The sequence below is a fragment of the Periplaneta americana genome, chromosome 7 (assembly GCF_040183065.1).
Source record: "Periplaneta americana isolate PAMFEO1 chromosome 7, P.americana_PAMFEO1_priV1, whole genome shotgun sequence".
Classification (NCBI taxonomy): domain Eukaryota; kingdom Metazoa; phylum Arthropoda; class Insecta; order Blattodea; family Blattidae; genus Periplaneta; species Periplaneta americana.
In genome coordinates this window covers 126,427,895-126,444,918 of record NC_091123.1, presented here as the reverse complement: position 1 = coordinate 126,444,918, position 17,024 = coordinate 126,427,895, and the positions used below count along the sequence as shown (strand labels likewise).

The 17,024-nt window shown below is 36.3% G+C and overlaps 1 protein-coding gene across 1 annotated transcript in view; it reads right to left on the bottom strand.

Annotated features, from left to right (window-relative positions):
* LOC138703437 (transforming growth factor-beta-induced protein ig-h3-like) overlaps nt 1–17,024 on the bottom strand; it is a 217,332-nt gene that overhangs the window by 49,962 nt on the left and 150,346 nt on the right. Inside the window, exons 3-4 of the mRNA XM_069831297.1 lie at nt 4,933–5,088; nt 623–717 (exon numbers count right to left, since the gene is read on the bottom strand). Of these exons, the coding sequence (XP_069687398.1) occupies nt 623–717; nt 4,933–5,088 (251 nt within the window). The remainder of the gene's footprint in view (nt 1–622; nt 718–4,932; nt 5,089–17,024) is intronic.

The window sequence follows — 17,024 nt, the reverse complement described above, 5'->3', positions numbered from 1 at the left end:
AGGACATGCATAATCACATGAAATTATGTATTATTTGAGAAACACATGAAATTACTTGACATAATAATAACGCATACATCAAAATATTTATTCTCAAAAATATTAAACAGATAATTTCTGGAATTCTTAATACGGAAACTATCACGTCGCACTCCTAGAATAATACTGTCTAACTGTAAAAAATTGAATTCTGAGTTACAGGCGGTTTTGTAATCTTTATTTAATCCTCTATTACACAGTAGAACTGTCGTATCTGTAAGTTCAAGTGCAATGTCTCCAGGGCTCATATTGATACTTGTGCCTCGAGTTCTCATATGTCTTTGAAATGTTTATCTTGCATTTACTCAAAACTTCTTTTTGGTAGTTACGACAGTATTATTTTAAGTGTGCGACATAATCTTGTGCTTAGTGTGGAACTCAATGCTACTTACCGCAACCGTAACACAATAATCAGTCTGATTGTAGGCATGCATCATGATAGGAATTGGAATATTTAAACCATTTTTTGTGGTGCAACATGAGTTAATTTTTCATAAAGAGTTTGGAAACCAAGTCTAAACATTTCACTTAGCTTTCTTAACAATAGCAGGCTGAGGTTTTAACATATTTTTATTTGGATTACCCTCTGTGCAGCCTGGTTTGCCTTCAACTCTCCTAAAGCCGTGGCAGCACTGGTATTTCACAATGAATGTCTTGCGAATCCCATGGTTACGAATCCTGAAAAAATTAACATAATTTCATTAGGAGATCTAACCAATTCATCAGACTAAATAATACTCTTTATCTGATATGATCTCTTGAAATGAAATACACACTAAATTGAAATTCATCGGGATTGTTAAATATATATATTTTTTAGATGGTTACTTAACAACTCTGTATCAACTACTAGGTTATTTAGCGTCGATTGGATTGGTGATAGATGGTATTTGGTGAGATGAGGCCGAGGATTCGCCATAGATTACCTGGTATTCACCTTACAGTGGGAAAAACATTGGTAAAAACCCAATTAGGTGATCAGCCCAAGCGGGTATCAGACCTAAGCCCGAGTGTAACTCCAGATCGGCAGACAAGTGCCTTAACTGACTGAGCTATGCCAGTGGCCCGTTAAATATTTTCATAATAGAAATTTTCTTCTACATATATCTCGATGGCTAGTCACACCATTAATTAAATAATTTTGAATAATTGCTGTTATTTCATTAAAAAATGTCGAAGTAATTCATTTAAATAAGATTTAAAATGCGGTAATTGTTTAATAACCCGTTTATGCTACACATTCCATAAAACCTCAAGCATAAACGATTGTCACAGTGAGATGGTCGAACAAGTTAAAAAATCTGAGATTCCTTTTAATTAGATTACAAATACATCAACATTGTATAAACAGCCTTGCAATAAATCTAATCAAGTTCTGCACTAAAGAGACGCAAAATGTTACTATATTTGAACGCGTTTTCTTTTAATATAAATCATTAAATTTGGGGGGAAAGGAACTGACCATACACATCTTCTGGCTTAGTTTCCTCATGCGTTATACCTTGTTGGTGTCACTTATGAAGTTCAGACCTGTCTTCGGACAGTTGACTAAACAACAACATTAGATTTGATTATAGGCTACAGAGTGGAAGCGAAATAATCCTGTAAATTGAAAAGGACGATAGAGTACACTTAAATGGACAGAAATAAATAATTTATTAAATGGCGATCTTACTCGTGTTAATTATGTAAGCATGTGCGGCTTACAGCTGTTTCGGTGCTTCTTCACACCATCCTCAGAGCCTACTAGATCTCGGTGTCATCTCAAACTTCGCTGCCTGTTGTGTGGGTGCGTTTGATTGTTGACAAGTGTTGAAATGTAGTGTCAAATAGTGTGTGTGTTCTGAAATTGATCTGTGTGTTGAGAATTTGATCAGGATGTGTTTTAGTGTGTCTGCATATTTCATATTGTTCTAGTGTGTCTAGTACCGGTAACACCATTAATTAAATAATTTTGAATAATTGCTGTTATTTCATTAAAAATGTCGAAGTAATTCATTTAAATAAGATTTAAAATGCGGTAATTGTTACACAGACACACTAAAACACACCTTGATCAAATTCTCAACACACAGATCAATTTCAGAACACACACACACACACTATTTGACACTACATTTCAACACTTGTCAACAATCAAACGCACCCACACAACAGGCAGCGAAGTTTGAGATGACGTCGAGATCTAGTAGGCTCTGAGGATGGTGTGAAGAAGCACTGGAACAGCTGTAAGCCGCACATGGTTATATAATTAACACGAATAAGATCGCCATTTAATCAATTATTTATATTCAAGTGTTAAAAGTAGTGTACAAAAGATTCAACATGGACAGAAATAGTTTATTACGATACAGAGTTGAGAAGTGATTTTTACAAAATCAAGGAAAAGTTTGAAAAACGAGTAGAGCGAGTTTTTTTTTTTTAATTTCCAAGATTTTGTAATGCATTTCACAAACGTGTATTGTACAACTTTTTTACACGATAATATTTAAAAAAAATTGCAAATACAATATATTTTGCATTGAAAATTTGAGCAATATTATTCCAAAGCCTTCACAAAACTATACTATAATGGTAACTTAGTAACAATAAGTGCACTGTAATGAATCTATTTCAGTATAGTTTTATGTTATGAAACATGGTTTCCCTAGCAACAAGTTTCTGTGTGGGAATTCTAATTTTCAAGGCCTGACAATAATAGCTATAAACATAACAAAAAACACGATCGTGCAAAAACCTATATTACGCTTTGTGATTAAATGCACGATTAATTATAAAATTGAGTTGGGAGTTTCAGCAGTCTGGCAACATCGCTGCTAACACACTGCTCTTTCTTCTCATAATATAGATGTAAGATGCTAACTCACTCAGGTCTATCTGCAAAGGTGAACTATCTTCCATCTCCCTTTCTGGCTACAATATTGCATGTTGCAAGCTGGTCGCATTGGTCAATGGCTTCAAATTAGTGTTTTTTACATTAAATTTACACGAAAACCGTCCATGCTATTGAAATATGCCATAGGGATAAATAATTATTTATTAGATTTTCCATCAGTATGGAAAAAATCACGATTGTACTCGCAATAGTTTCCTGACTAAGAGTGTGTTAAACATTTGGAAAAAAAAATAACATTTTTTTTTTTTTTTCTGAAAAAGCTATGAACTTTCCACCAATATGGTGTTACATTTTTTTGTTACATGCAACATGAGCTATTCACTCTGAAAATCTGTAGGGTTATTTCACTTCCACTCTATAAGTTATATATGCCGGTATTTTGAGGCTAGGTGGATGTAAATCCATTTTATTTTTATAAATCTGAGAATTATGAAAATTTGAAATAGTTGTTTTATAATGCCAAGTAAACAGAAGAAACAGGTTCGCTATAGGACAGTCCTACAGATTCAGTACGCTATAACTTGAAGCATATCAACTGCTCAGAGTTTCAGATAATGAGAAAGAACTAATATCTCATCCTAGACCAGAGATACCAAGTGTGGGCATATTGCACCCTCTGATAAGGAGTCTTGAGACGTTCTGCTAACAGAATTACATGGAGGCATATGCTTAAAAGAGATTCTACATCACTGTTACACCTCGTTTAAAGGCTAGAAATGCCCGCGCTTGACATGCCTGTCCTAGACTGTACAGAAATAAGACAAATATGACTGGTTTTGTAAGAACAGTTTGTGCAAAATGAACAATTTAGTAGTTAGATTTCTGCAGTATGATATATTTTCATTGTATAATTGGTTAGGATTTATTATCTTTGTCTCAATAAATACAGTGATATGTTAAGAAACAGTAATATGTTCCCAATATTATTCTTTACAGCTAAATTAATTGTGTCCTTGTTTTCTGTTAGGTTATGGCAATCTTAGTGACTTCAAAAAGTTGAAATTGAACAGTAGTTTACATATCTCAGTTCCCATAAAATTCATCTCATTCAAGTCTGCTGAGTTAGCTCTGTGGTAGCGTGTCTGCCTCCAGACTAGTCGGCCGGGTTCGATTCCTGGCGGGGTCAGAAATTGTAATATAAAAATTTCTACCTCGGGACTAGGAGAGATGGCAGTGCACAACTTCTAATCACTAGATTGTGCACCAATATGCCTAGGTTAAATCCCAAATCTCTCCGCAGTGCATATGAAGAGAAGGTATATGTCACCGTTGATAGTGATTCGTCCGTCGGATGGGGATGTTAAGCCTGGCGGCCCCCTTGGTGCTATCCGACAGGAGTAGGCTATGTGCCGGCACCGGGTTTCCCCTTCTTCCTTCCTCATCATCATCATCATCATCATCATCATCATCATCACTCATTCCAGATAGCCTACTACACTTATACGAACACCTACACATACACTCACACTAGTACACGACATAACTCTCCACAGATACACATCATGTAGAGTGTGATCCGCTGAAGTGGTGTACAACTAGAAAATGGGTCGCAGTTCTGCCATCTATCCGGAGCATGCGGAACCCGAATCATGCATGTGAAGTGGGTGGGCATTGGATACACACACACATTTCGGAACTCCTTACTGATTATAAATTCAGTTATAGAAAGACAACTTAAGTGTGTGTCACATATTGCATTCATATCTTAATGGACTGGTGTGATTAGAATGGTTAGAATAGTCCATAGGATCTGTTCTTGACAAAATAAACTTTCTGACAGGGAAATTTAATTTGAGCTTTTATAAATGATTATTATCAATTTTTTTTTGTTCTATGTTGTGAGTTTCTTGTTTGCATTTTTACTCTAGTTAGCACTTTTTATTTCACTTGTCACATAGGTACTGATTTTATGTCTCATTATGTAGTAATTTTTCAAATTATAGAAACCTTACCCTATTAACATTTACAACATCATAAGAAGCATTTTGTGGACTTACTTGGTAGTGCAAGTGTACTTGATGTCTGTCTGCTGGCAGCTAGAGAACTGAAAGGAACCGAACACACCGCCTTCCTCATCCTCACTTTCTGCATCTTCGGTACGGTTGTGATGTTGGCTCTCGTCAATTTCCTCTCGTTCCACACAAACGTTCGGTCTGCACAGAGAACATCGACATTTCTTATTAAACAACAGTCATTGACACTACGTAATTTTATTAAAATTGTGACACAAAATTTCAATATTTCAGACAAAGATCCACAAACTTTAGTATTCATTTTCCCACCTAAATCCATTAAACTTTTCTCTGCGACTTAAGTTTATATAATATATTCTCTATTGTGCTAAAAAAAGAAATAGATTGTTCCTTTTAAATTGAAGACTTGAATTGTCAAACATCCCAAGTTCATTGAAGTAAGGGGACTGGGTAGTCTGAGAGTATGGCTGTTGTGTATGAATGAAGAAATTTTGCTATTATTCTTCAACTATTGAATCTATTAATTTACAGTTTTTACAGCATACACACAACATTAGCACGTATATTTTGTTTTTTTAGAATATCTTTATACCTGATATGCTTGATTTTATAAAAAATGTTTAACCCTGAAAAATATTAACTTAATTTAAGTTAAGAACATGAATATTTTAGGAACATTTTAATGTCGTCGTCCACCGCTATGAGTAATGGTTAGCAAGCCTGATCGTGAAAGGGCGGTATTGGGTTAAATCTTGGTTGGGACGAGTTACCTGATTGAGGTTTTTTCCGGGGTTTTTCCCCAATCCATTAAGGGCAAATGCTGGGTAACTTTCGGCGTTGAACACTGGACTCATTTCACCGGCAGTTGATAAAGCATCGTAAAATAACCTGCTTAATGGAGTCTGTCGTTTGATATCTTCTTCTGCCTCGAACTCTTCTCCCGTTCACTATTGCTTGCAGTGTATCCTTCAGTTTATAGTTTCTTCTCAGCCAATGACCCAGCCAATTCCTTTTTCTCTTTCTGATCAGTTTCAGCATCATTCTTGCTTCATTCATTCTTTCCAACACAGCTTCATTTCTTATTCTATCTGTCCATTTCACACACTCCATTCTTCTCCATATCCACATTTCAAATGCTTCTAGGCATTGATTAAGGCTGGTTGAGTGGAAGAGAAGGCCTTATGGCCTTAACTCTGCCAGAAAAAATAAAACATTCTATTCTATTCTTCACTTCGTCGTAATGTCCATGTTTCTGTCCCCATATACACGAAACACTAAACTAGTCTCTTCCGTAGTTCTTTTTCCAGAGTCCTTAGATGGTCCTTTTTCTATTAAAAGCTTCCTTTGCCACTGATATTCTCTTTTTGTCTTCCTGGCAGCAGCTCATACCGGAGAGAAAAAGACCTTTGGGGAGGCCGAGACGTAGATAGGAGTATAATACTAAAATGGATTTGAGGGAAGTGGGATATGATGATAGAGAGTGGATTAATCTAGCACAGGATAGGGACCAATGGCGGGCTTATGTGAGGGTGGCAATGAACCTGAGGTTCCTTAAAAGCCATTTGTAAGTAAGTAAGGCAGCAGCTCATGTTACACCTTATAGTATACCCCAAGTATCTGAAGCTATCCACTTGCTCTACTGCCACATTACCAGTACACTATAAGGTCGTCCCTAAACAGCACCCCCTCCCCAACGAGCAAAAGCTAAAATAAACTAAAACGTCAAAATTTATATAGAATAGGCCGTGATGGTGGTGTGATAGGCCTATTGATTACGGGTAGAGGATGTGACAAGTCCCCATGCACTTGACTGTTGATATGGGCCTATTCTGGTACCTCCAAATTTCTACGCGGGTGATAAATGACAAATTTTTTTTGAAGAGTCCTCTATGGGGCCAGACTTCTTTTACGTGACGTAAATTTATGACACGGGCTTCGTAGTTTTATTACTTCCCTCCGATAAGAAGCCAAGTTTAGGATTCTAATGCCCCCGGTCGTTTTGAACCCGACAACTTTGAGATCTAACGGTTAGCCCGCTAGCACGGTAACCATAACACCACCGAATACAATGGCGATTGTGGTGGTAATGGGGAACTGTTTGAATGATGCAGATTATTTGAAGAAACCTGCTACATACCACCATACATTTTATTATATCTGGAGTCGACGCGGGACTCGAACCGAGGTCTCCAGCATGGGTTAACAGTGTATCGACAGTAGAAAATAAAAATATGCTTTCACAGTGAGTCGGTTTCGCATTCACCCTAAAACAAGAACAAGAGCAGACCTTCCGAGCTTCCCAGGCCTGGCTATCGCAGCAGGAATTGAGACTCGATTTAACGGTAGGGCGTGTTTTAATAAGGATGTGACTTAAACGTCCTCGACAGGCATACAATATGCAGCGACAAATACATGCAACGTCCTCCAACCGTGTTTCTTCTTGTGTACTGTACATCCTTGACAACAGCTGACATTGACGCATCGCATGGGTTTGCCAATAAATTCTGTTTAACTGTCGTTGTGCGGGACCCGCACGGCGTTTATCTTGTTGCCACTTTTTGAGCAGATTTCTTCCCAATCTCACACAAGCACGTACTGAGCCGCTATTTAACGATGTTATGGTAATAAAAAATTCTATTCCATGAAAGCGTACATAGATAGGATTATGATGCAAATTTTTATCCACATCACCGATTACGATTTTAAGCTATGCTTGCAAGGAATCCTAGACTTCGCATATATTAAAGGGCGATGAATTAAAAAATATATATATATATATAATTCTTAGCATGGCATTCTTGGAAAGAGAAGTGAAGACGGGGATCTTAACTACGCGGCACGTAGAGGAACCCTATCATTGACTGGGACAGTACCTTCTAGGCATGGTCGCCGCGGTCATTTAGTACCCTGCTGGCAAGCTTTGTGTTGGATATATATTTTTGCACGCTTCAGTACTTGTAATGTCAATCGGTGTTATCACGATTTCGTTGTAAATACTACTCTAATTACAATTATTTTTACACCGACATCAATGTGTCGTTGCAAGTGATTATTCTTGGAAATGGCGTGTCGTGAAGTCTGGAATTCAACAAGGATCGATGCTCGGACCTTTACTCTTCCTGGTCTATATTAATGACGTGACTAAAATGATAAGGCACTGCACATGTATGCTGACGACTTGTAAATTTATTTACATTTTCATCCTGACGAGACTAGTGATGCAGTAAATAAAATAAACGAAGATTTGAATTCGATTTCACTGTGGGCACACAAATTTGGATTAAGGTTAAATCCAGAGAAATCGCAAACAATCGTAAGGTAATATAATCAACTACGTAGCATTCTTAATAATAGTACTATACCACATAATATAATATTAAATGGAATTATTGTTAGATACAGTAAAACAGTTAAAACCTTGGCATTTTTATGGATAGCGATCTAAATTGGAACACTCAAGTAACACACACTTGCAAAAAGTATTTTCTCTACTCCACTCCTTGTTTCATATGAAAGAATTTCTATCGCTTAGTCTAAAAAGAATCGTATTCAGACACTTGTAATGCCCCGTTTTGAATATTATGATTCCTTGCTAACTAATCTACGGACCGATTATTTAGTCCTGACAGCTCGGCGACGCGAAAGAGAGGAAATAATAGAAGTTGTGGGGAGAGCTCCAGAATAGAGATAAGAGCGAGCGGTCAGTAAAGGAATGCAGTACAGCTAACTGTACTGGAAACACAATGCTCTACCGAACGCGTGACATCCGATCGCTCTGAATGCAAGCAAATGACTAACCTTGGCGTAACTTAATGGACTCGCCTGACCCAGGCGCACATTGTCTGCGACTGTCAGGACTAAATAATCATACTGTAAGTTCACTCTTAGCTGAGAGATTACGTGTTCATAATGTGTAATACATATGAAGAGTCCTCTGCAAAAAGAGTAATATCGTAAATTTGTGAAAAATGAGATGAAGGTTCAGTACTATAGATCAAAAGGAATGGACTGCAAGAAAGATGAAAAGTTCAGATCTACATCGTGTTGACAAATTGGTATACCACAGAAAGAGTGGGAATGTCAAAGTTTAGATTGCATTTCCTGCAAAATGCAATACATTCGACATTCCCCCTTTTTGTAGTGGACTCTTCATATGCAATACTCGTCCAAACTTGACCATATAACGCCTTCCCTCCAGATACTTTCATAGATGCGTCTGAAGGAACGAAGAACAATACAGTCACTGTCTCTTCTATTTAGAATCATGCATACTTCTACTCCGAACTATCTACTATCGCGCTTTCAATATCTTACAACTCTTCGAAACCGGCATCAAGCACTTCTTTCTATCCCTCATCACAGAACGTCTTTATACTCATCTTCCTACACTGTAGAAATATCTCGCCTCTGGAATTCGTTACCTAATGACGTCAGGGACTGCCGGACTTTATCACAATTCAAAATTAAATTGGAAAATTTTGTCTTATTTCATGGTTTTTAGGTATTGCTAGGAGTATTGATTTGTGTCTTTTAGTCTACCCATAGATTAAAATTACAAGTTTCTTGTTTATGTTCGTTAATTAATTAAGATATAATTAATTATGATACTTTATCACTCATTTAAAGTTTGAGTGACTGTAACCTTTGTATATTTTTGTTTGCCTTTACTTTATTTATAGTGTGATTTTTATTTCCATTATTGTATTTGTAATTCTGGTGGTGTAGAAGAGAAGACCTGATGACCTTAACTAGTCCAGAATAAATAATAATAATAATAATAATAATAATAATAATAATAATAATAATAATTAATAATAATAATACATTGATTTCTACCAGCATCGTCCACAGCGAAGAACTTTAAATTATAAGATGGTTTTTAATTAAATTGAAATCAAAATCACTAACCTTCTTTGTCGTCATCAATCAACGCAAGATATGACAACGTTATTTTACACTCCACTTGGAGCTGACATTCATTTGAAAATGCTAACACATTACTGGTGAACAAGTGTTATCGCTTCTTGTGATTGGAGTGATACCTGAAAACGCTTAATCAATAAACAGACTCTTGTTTTATCTTTTCAAGGGAAAGCATCCGCTTTGACAGCGGCTGGGTATTAATTTAACGAGTATTTTATAAAATATATAGACAGTTTTCTCGTCTAAGGCCCGTATCACACTTACAGAGTTTTCGCCAGCGAGAAATGTGTTGCGAGAAAATTAAAAAATTGATAACATGGATTCAAATGGACGTCCACACACTGGAAGAGATTCTCGCTCGAGGCAAAAACCTCGCGCGAGTTTCTCGCCGGATCGGTAGCTCAGCGAATTTTCTTGACACATTTATCAAAGATGTTTGACATTTATACTCTTTATGACGATTGAATGTAGAAAAAGATATCACAGGTGGCGATGAATTGTATGTTTTTTATTTGAAAATGAAGAAAGATGGCTGATAATTGCAGTCAGAAACTTATCGAACTTGTACGATGTCACCCGTAGGCCTATTTATATGATACACGGGATGAAAACTATAAAAACATGAAACTTAAAGAAGAAATCTGGAGACAAATATCAGATTATCTGAAAATAAATAGGGCTATATTTTATTTTGATGAGATTTAATAGTATTAATTAAACATTTGAAATAATGTATCTATATGTCTTAACAGTTTACATAATTTTAACCACAACATAGCAAAGAATCCTCTATCATATCATGAATGGCAAAAAACTGTGGTCCATTGAACCTGAAATAACGCCTAAACGTATCATGATTCAAATCGAAACCGTGTCCAAAACTCGCCCTTATTTTCGTAAGATACAATGTGATTTTCAGATATTTCTGGCTTTAATTTTAGGCCTACTTTTTTTTTTCATTAACAAAATATGTTCATGTAACTCCATTTCCTCATCACCTGAATACTCGGATTCAACATAGCGTTCGTACGTAATTCGTAAAGTACGACAATATACGTAAATACATAACCTATAATATTTCCCCTAACGAGTCATTACTATAATCAGAAAAATGCTTTCTGCATGAAGGCAGTGCATAGATGATCATAGCGAGATATGTGATCTGTGATAGCGAGAACTCGCCAAGTGTGTGGAGGAGGCTCTTCGCCTCTTTCTCGCAACACATTTCTCGCTGGCGAAAACTCTGCAAGTGTGTTACGGGCCTAAGTTTCCTACTTTGCATACAGATGTCCAGGGCAGGATTTAGTGTAGAAAGAAAAAAGGGAGAGAGAGAGAGAGAAAATGCCGCCACCCTGGAAATTACCTCCCTAGGCAACTACCTAGGTTGCCTAGGCATAAATCCGACACTACAGATGTCTATGCAGGTTGCGTGAAAGTGCAGCGGTGTCTGACTCTCGAATAAGAAACTACAAACTCGGATACTAACATCGTATCGTTGCGAAAATTCTGAAGTTAGGATTTGTTGAAAGAAACGGAAATTGGTTAGCAATGAATATCCATTGTGAAAGTAGACTCAATGAATCCTTGCATACCAAAAGCCTGAAAAAACAAAACCTCATCTGTCAATGATCCTAGATCTTACGAAAACTTTCTTTTTATTTAAATAAATATTTGTATGTTCTATTACGTTTTCGTGAAATTAAATAAAAATGCATGCTTAAATTTGTTAATTTTCTGACGTGAGAAACTTGGCACGTGTTTAGCAGGCAGTACCCTGCACAGACTAAGTACAGGTCAGCTGAGTTCAAGCTCCCTGTCCATAGCTCTACTGCCGAGCGGATGGTAGTACAGTACAGGGTATTCCACAATGTCATTCACAGTTTAGGAATATCATGTTATTAATTTATGGAGAAAGTCGTAATTCAAGTGAGGCAAGAAGGATGTACCGTCAACGTTTTCCTCAAAGATTGTTGCCTAATCGGCGAACTTTTGTAGGAATTTCTCAACGATTACTAGAAACTAGAAGTCTCTTACCCCGTTTCGAAAATCATACAACAGAAATTTGTTTAAAAATGATACTGCTTTACGGAAGCGAGAGAGATTAAAATGTTGCATTAGAAAAAAAGTTCGTGTGATTTTGTGCAGAAAACCATTATTGTTTACTTTTTAGACGTACAATTAAAAATGGAGCAATATTGTTACATAAAATGTAAATTTACCATAATTTTCTATTAATGAGATTCTAGGTTTGTATTTGCTGCTCGTTTTATGTAAACAACAGTATTGTCATGGTCCGCTCCTGCATTAGAACAGAGCATCTGTTTTGTACCGGTATGTCTGTACCCGCTTGTACTGTGTACTTCTAAACCTCCTCCTCCCCGCTTGAGCTGTACTGTATACTTCTAAACCCTCTCCTCCCCATTCAGCAACGTTGCCAAACGCTTAATATTGTAAACTTTAATAATTAGTTAAATATTACAATTAGAAAAAAATTGTAAGAACATTTTTTCTCCTTTATGGCATGAATAATCATCAGTTAAAATAATGGCACTTACACCCCTTACATCCTGTATGTAAGGCATACCGAAAGCCTGAACAAACCAAATCTACCTGTCACTGATCATCGACCTTATGAAAACCCGCTTATTTGTTTTTCCAGACGTATATTTGTAAAAGTTGTACCATCTCTCAATTCAATTTCATCATTAAATAACGCAACACAAATCAGACGTTGGTTCCGTGTGTGGTGCGTAGCGAGATCGAAGTTTCATTGATTTCTCTGCTATTATCACACCAACATTCTTTCGTTATTACAGTGTTATCTTTGGACGCGGGACATTGAAAATAATTTCATTATTATTATTATTATTATTATTATTATTATTATTATTATTATTATTATTATTATTATTTTAATTTCTATATTCGGCCAGAGGCCATTTTCCGAAAGATTTCTGTTTTTTTAGGTTTCAGTTTTTCTGATTTCTGTTTACTAAACTAACACAAAACCAACATCCATGCCCGAGGCGGGACTCGAACCCACAACCCTTCGAACCAAGCTTCGATGCGATGTGATAATGAAACAATGTTGAAATGAAAATAGCATGTTACCAAAGTACGTTGCACAATTGCTAATGCTTACAAGAATTCTATCGACTCTATAGTAACTATGGACAAAGGTAAGAAGTTCGTACCGAAACTGTTTGTGTGAGCTTGGACTATATATCCACCGAATGAACAGTAGTGACGCAGCTCTGAACGTCAACAAACAAGCGAAACAAACAATGCACAGTTGAGTGGTGACAAAACTTATCTTTGTGCCAATGATCTATGGCCTTAGAATAAGAATAAAATTAATAATTAAGACTGTGTAAAAACAAAACAACTAACAATTACATTCTTCGTAATTTTCAGTATAAAATAATTTATCCATATATATATATAAGAATAACAAACAAAATATTACGTAATAATATGTATCTAGCCTTGTTACATTAATAGCCTAATAATATACATTTTCAGTTTATCAGAAATATACTTTTCTATGTTCAGAAAAATATTTGTACCCTGAAAATGTTCGCTCTACGTCACAAGGCGTAACTGGAGAAAATCTGAAATATGATACAGTATTCCTTATTGTATCACCAAGTGAACAACATTGTGAATCTAATAGTGCATTTCGTATATGTCACATCACATTAAACCCATAATACGTTTCATGAATACTTTTGATTTTTGCTTTAATGACTATTGAGACTTCTGCGGCTTGGTATACGTATATATTTGAACAATAATAATAATTATTATTATTCCACATCTCGCGACGTCAGAGTGATTGCTGCAGGCAAGTGTTTGAAGAGATATTGATACCAACATCATACATGGTTCGAAAAAGGGCACAATTATGTCTATTTTGAGTCAAAATTTGAAGTAAAATGTTTATCTCGATTGTTGTATCCCTATGCAAAGAAAAGTATTTCATACAAATATTTCGTAGCACAGTGTCCCTGAAATAATATTCCTTTTTTACATTATGTATACAAATTACATAATTTCCAGGTAATATGTTTCTCCATCTGCTGATAGGCTTGTATGTTTATCAGTAAATCTTGACGTATTGCATTCAACTTCGTGTGGTTGGAAGATTTAAATTCTGCCATGTTAAAAACCGCTCACTAAACTGTACAACTCCGCTGCAAATGTTAGTACGTAATGAAATACGATAACTTCTCCACTCTGCATATTGCTGTCATTTAGTTACGAAAATCATTCATCCACACTTGCGGATATGCTGTGAGTTGTTTATGTGAACAGAGTATAGTATACACAGAAGACGACTAATGCAATAGAGCCGGCGTGATCTATATGCGGGCTGCACACAACCTGAAATCTATGTTTTGGTACGAATTTTCTACCATCAGTTAATTCCTGTAGTGGCTGAGTGTTCAGACTTCCAGTCTGTGACGCAGGAGGCCCGGGGTCGAGTCGCGGTCAGGTCTGGGATTTTTCAATGATTTTTCATTGAAAAACCCCTAGTGACACTTATGGCGGACGAGGTCGCAGTTGGGGATTTTCTCGAGGCTCTCCCATTTTTCCCCATATTAGGCATTTACATCATTCCGTCACCATTTCTTCATTTCGTCATCATTCCATAACATTCCCCGATCGCCGGCTGGTGACGCACGAAGGAGGCTGGCCTAGGGACGAGAAGGGCTGTCTGCTCAAAACCTGGAAACGCAGCGAACCTTAGTGTAGTCAGCCGGTGTGGGTTTGGGACTGCGCCTAGGTTGAGGGTTAGCGCAATAGACCCTAATAGGTCACAGTGCCAGGCCACAGTGCCCTCCTACAGAAAATTCCATTCCATTTCATTCCTACCTTTAGTTATGAAATAGAAATTTCGCAAGAAAGCTATTTCCAAACTTAGTATTTGATTATGTAGTAGTAGTAGAGGGACATCATTTTATTTTTACTAACATTTTTAATATTAACCTGGCTATACCTTTGGATCAAGGCCGTTTCCTACTCCCTTCCACAACTGGAGTTCGATGATACTGGCGTAATATACAAAGAAATTACTTTACTATGTATAGGAGGGAAGAAAAGTAGCCTAGTTCATCCATTTACGTAAACTAGGAAATATCGCGCTTTTGAGTTTGATCATTTTCATTAGGTTTTGTTTAATCAAAATACAGTATAGTATTAACAATAAGTGTTTTTACTCATGAACCGAGCTGTCCATGTGGACGTATTCATTATGCAGTATATATTATACTATCTACAGCACATTAGCGTACAATATAGAGAATGAAGTTAAATTGAAAAATAATCATAATATGGATATTTAAACACATTTTTGAAAATTATGGCCGTTCATTTCGATAAATTCAATCTTCACTTCTGCCCGATCCGAAAAGATAAAATTACTCAGACATACTATCTACTGTCCGTCCAAGTGGTTATGTCGTAGGGTCGTAGAAAGGGAGGAAATCACGTGACATTTAATTACTTAACGAGGCCCTTTTATTTAAGTTGCTTTAAACAGTTGTATAATATAACGTAGACGTCCAATTCCTAACAGAAATTAATGTTCTCACAAAAGAGCTAGTAGTAGTAGTAGTAGTAGCAGTAGTAGTAGTATCTTATAGTGTCAGATCATGCAAGAGTAGTTCCTACAAGGCTAATTTGGCCGCCTCTTCAGTGTTGCCAGCAAATACTAGAAATCGCCAAAGAGGGTAAAGTCACAATTCCATGTACTGAAATAATAATAATAATAATAATAATAATAATAATAATAATAATAATAATAATAATAATAATAATATTATTATTATTATTATTATTATTATTATTATTATTATTATTATTATTATTATAGCGTTACTTATGGCTTTTAAGGAACACGCAGATTCATTGCCGCCCTCGCATAAGCCTGCCATCGGTCCCTATCCTGTACTAGACTATTCCAGTGTCTATCATCATATTCCACCTCCCACAAATCCATTTTAATATTATTATCCTCCAATCTACGTTTCGGCCTCCCTAAAGATATTTTTCCCTTCGGCCTCCCAACTAACACTCTATATGCATTTCTGGATATGCCCATACATGCTACATGCCCTGCCCATCTCAAACATCTGGATTTAATGTTCCTAAGAAGAATATAATGCGTGCAGTTCTACGTTGTGTAACTTTCTTCATGCTCCTGTAAATTATTACTGTATTAACAATAACAATCTCTTGCTTATTTATTTGTATACCACATCTCATCTTTATGTTGGGAGGTGTTTTCTAAATGGTTGAATCATTTGTGAACAAGTATTTTTTCCTTCTGTAGGTACCTCTCGCATATTATGATTGTGATAGTAGATTAGTATGATCTAAATTGTAAGTATACATTTATGATCTAAATTTGAAGTACGCATTTTAAGTTAAAATACATACTCCTAAGCCTAAGCCGCTACCATGCTATTTTCTGTCTTGGACATTTTAATAAAAATCTGTCCATTGGCCACAGGGATGTTTCATACCAAGTAGGTTTATAAGTTTTATCTTATTTAATTACACTTATCTGAATATAAAATTGAACTGAAATCACAATGAAACATAATTGAATTATGTATTGATATTAATATTAATACTGGTATTACTAATTTTAATTACTAATTACGTTTAAATTACACAGGTTAGTTATACTTTCATTTCATCAGTTTCCTTTACTACAAACCAAAATTATTGCTGCCAACATAACAGAAAATAACTGCCAGTTGTATTTGTCCGTACTCGATATTCGAAACGAAGTTGGTAAAAGAAAATTCAACCTGACATCTGGAAAATCATTAGGCATTACAATCCACTAGCACAGTAGTCGTCAGCACTCGCTGAAATGTGCAGTGGGTAGCGGTGCCGTCCCGTGCTCACCGTCGTGCAACAGGGAGAGATAGAATATCCGCTAGCAGCTACGAGAGATTTGTATATGTACGAGAGCACTATAGTGCACTGCGTTTTCCGCGGTAAGAGAGGCTAGCCCCAGCGTGTTCTGTGCTGACGACCCCTGGACTAGCATATGTTGTAATAGGGTAAATATGGTTAGGTTTCACCCTTAGGGTATTAAGTAAGCTGATCCGGACTATATTAACGATGTTTCCAATTGAAGAGTTTTCATTCGTCGAAATTCAACGTGAACGAGAAATGGC